At 29.3% G+C, this 6939-nt stretch overlaps 1 protein-coding gene across 1 annotated transcript; it reads left to right on the top strand.

The window, feature by feature from the left end:
* The first annotated feature begins 2294 nt into the window (after window positions 1-2294).
* LOC123005095 lies at window positions 2295-6740 on the top strand. Its single transcript, XM_044398707.1, has 2 exons — window positions 2295-2444; window positions 5606-6740. The coding sequence occupies exons 1-2, from the start codon at window positions 2433-2435 to the stop codon at window positions 6650-6652; spliced, it is 1059 nt and encodes a 352-aa protein (XP_044254642.1). The 5' UTR covers window positions 2295-2432; the 3' UTR covers window positions 6653-6740.
* Window positions 6741-6939: the final 199 nt, after the last annotated feature.

The following is a 6939-nucleotide window of genomic DNA, read 5'->3' as shown; positions in this document are numbered from 1 at the left end:
TTCAAAAATTTTGTTCATTGGATATTTTCACTGTCATTTTTTAGTGTAATCAAAATTTTTAACATTGTTAATCGTTAAAATTGGAAAATGAAATGATTACAAAACACCAAAATGTGAGAACCGGCCAAAAATTACATTTCAACTACTTTTTATCGAACTAAATTTTTTTTGACGTTTGATTTTTTTGTGTATCCAATATTTTTATGCATATATAATCGTTACAAATCGAGTTTTGGTAATTTTTATCGTTTAAAAATTTTCTTCATTGGATATCCTCACTGTCATTTTTTAATGTAATCAATTTTTTTAACATTGTTAATCGTTAAAACTGGAAAATGATTACAAAACACCAAAATGTGAGAAGCGGCCAAAAATTGAATTTCATCAAAATTTTTTTTGACGTTTAATTTTTTTGCGTATCCAATATTTTTATGCATATTAACAAATAATGCATTAAAACCTTGAAGGATTAAATTTTTATCGATTTTGAAATTTGGGCTAATTTTTTTGAGATTATAATAATACATTCATTGGATACTTTCACATGTCAACTTTTTCACTTCTTTTCTCAGTGTGTCCAACATTTTTAATCAAGTAATCGAACGAAACTATCAAATTTAATTCGAAAAAAAATGTAAAAATTGATAGTAATAAAATTGGCCAAAAATCGTCACAATTCGGATTTTGTCCAATTTTAATCGATTTTGACTTTCTCACCATTTTTTTGACATTTTAAAAAATTCGTTCAGTGGAAACTTTCACGTGTCAATTAATTTTTGTACAAATTTTGAATGTTTTTAGCCAAATTATCAAAGTTTCACTTTACAAAACATCGTGGAATTAATTACAAAATACAAAAACTGGCCAAAAATCATTACAATTCGAGTTTTGTTTAATTTTTATCGATTTGGTTTTTTGGATCAATTTTTTTAACGTTTAAAAAATTCGTTCATCAGATACTCGCACTTCCAGTTCCTTTTTGTTGAATTTTTAGGCAAATTAATAAATAAATCGTTGAAATTGTAATTCGGAATCGTGATAAAACAATAGTGAAACGCAAAAATCGCTCACAATTCGGATTTTGTCCAATTTTTGAAATTTGTTTCATTTTTTTGACGTTCAAAAATTTTGTTCATTGGATATTTTCACTGTCATTTTTTAGTGTAATCAAAATTTTTAACATTGTTAATCGTTAAAATTGGAAAATGAAATGTTTACAAAACACCAAAATGTGAGAACCGGCCAAAAATTACATTTCATCTACTTTTTATCGAACTAAATTTTTTTGACGTTTAATTTTTTTGTATAACAAATAATACATTAAAACCTTGAAGGAATAATTTTTTATCGATTTTGACATTTGGGTTAATTGTTTTGAAATTACAAAAATACGTTCATTTTTAATAATCAAACAAAATCATCAAATTTAATTCGAAAATAAAAGTAAAAAGTGAAAAATTGATAGTAATAAAATTGGCCAAAATTTTAATCGATTTTGACTTTTCCACCATTTTTTTACATTTAAAAATTTTTGTCCAAATTTTGAACGTTTTTAGCCAAATTATCAAAGTTTCACTTTGTAATGATTACAAAACATCGTAGACTTAATTACAAAATACAAGAACTGGCCAAAAATCATTACAATTTGGGATTTGCACATTTTTTTCAACTTTTTAAAAATACGTTCATTGGATACTTTCACATGTCAACTTTTTTAATCCTCTGTGTACCCAACATTTTTAACCAAATAATCAAAAATGAGAGCAAAAACTGAAAAACCAATAGCGAAAATTGGCCAAAAAAATCAATTTTTCGATTTTTCTAGCCAAATTATCAAAGTTTCACTTTAACAAGAGTTACAAAAGATTTAAAAAACAATTAGTCTTGGTAATGACATTGCAGAAATAAAAACAAAACAAGGAAAAACACGAAAGTGAAACCGGTACAGTTATGGTCATTGTAGAAAATAAACAGGAACTTCCACATTTGATTTCAGTGTGAAACTTGAACAAAAAAAAAATTGTGGTCTATCAATTACATAAAAATCTATCCCTTTCTCAAGTTCAATCACTTTCTCGCCTATTGAATAACTTCAAAATCAATATGGTTTTAATTGGGTTGAGAAATCAGAGATCGTTAAGAAATTACTTCGTGTTTTATGCTTTAGACAAGGAGAACGAACGCTCTAATCAACCCCGCATTATGTGAAATAACAATTTTTTTTCTCCTTCGTGTCGGTGCCATCTGAGAAAGTTATTCAGAAAGCCGTGTGTTTTACGTTATGGTAATAATTGTGCGCTTGGTACGAAATGGGGGGAATCTTATAAACACAATATATCTCTCTGAAAATCCCTCATTTCTGTAGTGCTCGCGGCTTTTTCAACATCGACATCGAAAAAATAAATGGTGGCAGTGTTGAAGCAGACGACAAAATGAAATTACTCGTAAGTTTGATCGATGAAATTTTCATTTTACATCCGAAAATCACGAATTCGTGCCAATTCGAACAATACCCAAATAAATTATTGAATTATTATAATAAGCTACGAACTGGGATCGTTATCAAGGTTATTGGGACGTAAGAAAATTCCTTGTTTATTTTCAAACGATGCACTTTGCATACTGGAACACGGATTTTACGCTTGGAATTCGCAAAAATTCACAAAGAAAATTCACCAGTTTCATGTATTTTTCCTTATTTTCAACCAACATTTTGTTCTGTTTTAGATTTGTACATGTTTTTGTGGTCAATTAATTAATTTAAATTTAATTTAATTATTTTTTATTTATACTTGTTTTTTTTTATCAAGAAACTAATAAAATCCACTGTTTTAATATCTGTTTTAATTTGCATTGAAAAGAAAACAAAAACGAATTTTTAAAAAAGTGTAAAATTTCTAAAATCATATTAAAACATTCAAATTTAACAAATAGTAACCAAAAAAAGTAATTAATTTCACATCGCCGAGTTAAATTAATCTACAAGGTGAGTATAAATGATTGTAGCAAAAGAAAACAATTGGCACCATTGAATTGTTGTTGATTTTTATAATTGTGTACAATCATGTGTTGTTTGAATTTTATACTCAAAGTTGCGAAATTAAAGTTTTAAAGTTGCCAAAGTGACCCCAAAAATCACAATCATTTACAGTCACCCTGTGTAATAAAAACTAAACAAACGTTTGTGTTTTGTGTTTTTTTACAAGAAAATTAATAAGAAAAAACTCTTTTCTCGTTAAAAAAATGTAAAAATTAACAATAATATATTAGATTTCGTTGATAAATTAAAATTTCGACCAAAAATCGCAATCATTTACAGTCATCCTGTATATCAAAAAAATGAAAAAATATTACTTTGAAAAAAAAAACATTTAACTGGAATTTTGTTTTACTATAATTAAAGGCAAAAAACGAGCGCAAACTACATTAAAACAAAAATCTCAAATTTTCAAGTAATTTTTTTCGTTGATTTTTGTGCAAAAATTGAGTATTAATTTAGTTTGCCACTAAATCATTACAAAAGCTTCAAATAAAATAAAATATTATTACAACCAAAATTTAGTTCTGTTTTAGATTTGTAGATGTTTTTGTGGTCAATTAAGTAATTTAAATTTAGTTTAATTTTTTTTTTGAAAATCCGTCACCTGTGATTTTTTTTTAAATATACAAAGCTAACTTGATTTCTAATTTTATCTTACGACTTTTACACTTTTGATATTTTTTTAAAATTTGTTTTTATTAAATTTTCTTGGATTCGTCGTTTACATTCTCTAAATTTCATGAAATAAGGGAGTTTTTTTACTCAAAAACGGGGTAAATTGTTCAAAACAGATCAAAATAACTCTAATTTCGATAAAATTTTGTAATTTTTCGTCTTGTTTAGGCAAAATCTCACAAAATAAATGAGTTTCTCGCTAAAAAACAAGCTAAATCTCCCGAAACAGACCAAAATACCATCGATTTTTATCCAATTTGGCTATTTTAAAGCCGGTTTTGACAAGACTTTACGAAATAATAAATCAAATGTGGACATTTTTTGACTTATTTTGACAAAATTCCATAAAATAAGAGATTTTCTTACACAAAAACATAGTAAATCGTTCGAAACACACAAAAATGAGGCAAATTTCGATCAGATTTGATAATTTTACTAATTTTGTGTTGTTTGAACGAAATCTCACGAAATACTTGAGTTTCTTGCTAAAAAAAACTAAATCCCTCGAAACAGGCCAAAATAGCATTAATTTTAAAATAATTTGATTATTTTTGACTAGTTTTGAAAAAATTACAAAAGAATTTTTTTTTAATCTCACTCAAAAACGACAAAAATAACGCCAATTTCGATCAAATTTTATGATTTTGCGCCTTATTTAGACAAAATCTCACAAACTAAAGGAGTTCCTTGTTCAAAAACAAGCTAAACCCCTCAAAATAGCGTCAATTTTCAAATAATTTGGTCATTTTAAAGAGTTTTTTACTCAAAAATGGGGTAAATTACTCAAAACGGACCAAAAATAATTCCACTTTCGATAAAATTTGGTGATTTTTCGTTTCATTTGGGTTAGATTTCTCAAAATAAATGGGTTTCTCATTTAAAAAAATAAAATCCATCAAAAGAAGCTAAAGCCGCAGAATTTTAAAAGAATTTAGTTATTTTTTTGACTTATTTTGACGAAATTATAAGAATATGTGAGTTTCTCACTCAAAAACGACAAAAATAGGTTAATTTCGATAAAATTTGGTAATTTTTCGTCTTGTTTGACCGAAATCTCGCAAAATAAATGAGCAAGAAAAGCTAAATCCCTCGAAATAGGCCACAATAACGCCAATTTTGAAAGAAAATTGGTGTTTTTTGTTGTTTGAGCGAAATCTCACGATACAAATGAGTTTCTCACTTAAAAACAACAAAAATAAGGCAAATTTCGACCAAATTTGGTGATTTTTTGTTTTGCTTGGCAAAAACAAGCCAAAATAGATTTTGTACTTAGTCAAGCTAAATTATCGTTTAAATCAAATAATTTGCCTAAAACAACTGTTTTTTTAATTACAGTAAAACCTCAACTCAACAAATAATACAGTGTATCTATAATTTAATAGATATTTACTGTTACACTGAAAAATCATAAACTCACACACTTCACTTGGCGATAAACAAAAACTAATAACTCAAAATTTTAATAATCACGCACTATTAAATGTCTATTAGGCACTCGAAAATACTCAACACGCACGCACTTCTACACAATTTCGCACTTAAGCACGAAATAAGTAATTTATTCGGACAATTATTACACTAACTCGTACGAAAGTTCGACTAAAACTATTGTAATAATTTCCGCAAAAAATGGCAAGATCCACAAAAACCCATTTCGTAATCCCGCCATTCGCAACGTCACAAAATAATTCGAATATTACACAATTCCAATTCCAACTGTAATTTTCCAACACAATTAAGGATTTGTGGCCCAAATTTGGTGATTTGAAATTACTTGCAAATTGAATTCAATTCAATTCACAAATTCGTGCGTAAAAACTGATTTAATTAACACAAATGTTCCGGTCATCGCTCTCACACTAACTAATTGGAGCAAATGTGTTTTTCTAGGTGTTTCTCCTCCCTGTGGTACTCTCCATATCCCGCCAACCCAAAGAAATCGCCCAAAGACGCCAACTTCTCGGCTACATCAACAACATTATTCACGAAAACCCCAATTATCCCGATCAATCAGCCCAAAGTTCAGTCAAAGTCAACTTCAATCCAGACCAATCCCAACTATTCAACGTTGGATACAGTGTCCGGTTTACCAATGGTAAACCACCTGTAAAATACACCAACAATTTGGAAAATGCTGAAATCATAACTGGAACTAGAAAAGAAAACGAACAAGTCCAAAGTCCACAGGATTTTATCAGTAGCAAAAAACATAAAATTTCAGGAATTAAACCGAAACCTCAAGTCGTTTCGACTTATCCAAATCCGAAAATTTTACTAACACAAGCCAATTTGTCACCAGCCACGCAAAAATACTACAAGACATTGGAACAAGCCAAACCACAAGTCGCAAACGTGCAAGATTTACAACAAAAGTACTCGTGGAGGAATTTGGGGCCGGGTGTGGAAATCATTAAAAGTACTGAAGTCCCAACGAGTTTTGGACGTGGACGTAGTCAGGATTTCGACCAATCGAACGCTCTTGAAAACCAACAAGTTTTGTACTTCAAACAACAACAGCAAGTCCCAATTGGGGCCACGTCGCTGTTACGACAACAACAACAACAACAACAGCAAGTCCCAATTGTGGCCAAATACCCCATTGACACGTCGCTGTTACGCGAACAAGTCCCAATTCTGTATGCAAATCCTAGTACTAAATACCAAGATCAGCGAGTTCAAGAGGTTAATTATCTCCAACAAGCGTATAGGACGATCCCAGAGAGTTCGCAATTGAGGCCAGTCCAAATCGTTTATCAACAAGAACAGGAGTACCAACCGGAACAAAGCCGTTTTCAGTATAAAATTTACGGAAAAGCTCAACCAATCAACAGACAAACAACTGAAGAAACAGTTTTACGTCAACCGAGATTTTTGAAAGATTTGTACACGAATATGCGACCACCCAATTATCAAAGAATTGTACGAGTGTACAAATAATTATGATAATTTCTTGACTGTTTAGTTGTTTAAGTTTTTATTTATTGCTATGTTACAGAATTTTTCAATAAAGTGTGTTTCAGTTGTATTTTTTGACGTTAATTGTAATTGTATGTTGGAATAATGGAAACAGGTTTTGACAAAATTACAAAAAAATTTAAAAAAATCTCACTCAAAAACGCCAATTTCGAGCAAATTTTATGATTTTGCACCTTGTTTAGACAAAATCTCACAAAATAAATGAGTTCCCTGTTCAAAAACAAGTTAAACCCCTCAAAATAGCGTCA

The sequence above is a fragment of the Tribolium madens genome, unplaced genomic scaffold (genome assembly GCF_015345945.1).
Source record: "Tribolium madens isolate multiple individuals breed KSU strain unplaced genomic scaffold, Tmad_KSU_1.1 Scaffold_20;HRSCAF=117;Tcas5.2_LG4, whole genome shotgun sequence".
NCBI classification, from domain to species: domain Eukaryota; kingdom Metazoa; phylum Arthropoda; class Insecta; order Coleoptera; family Tenebrionidae; genus Tribolium; species Tribolium madens.
The sequence above is the reverse complement of the archived record's forward strand: the minus strand, read 5'-3'. Positions and strand labels throughout refer to the sequence as shown.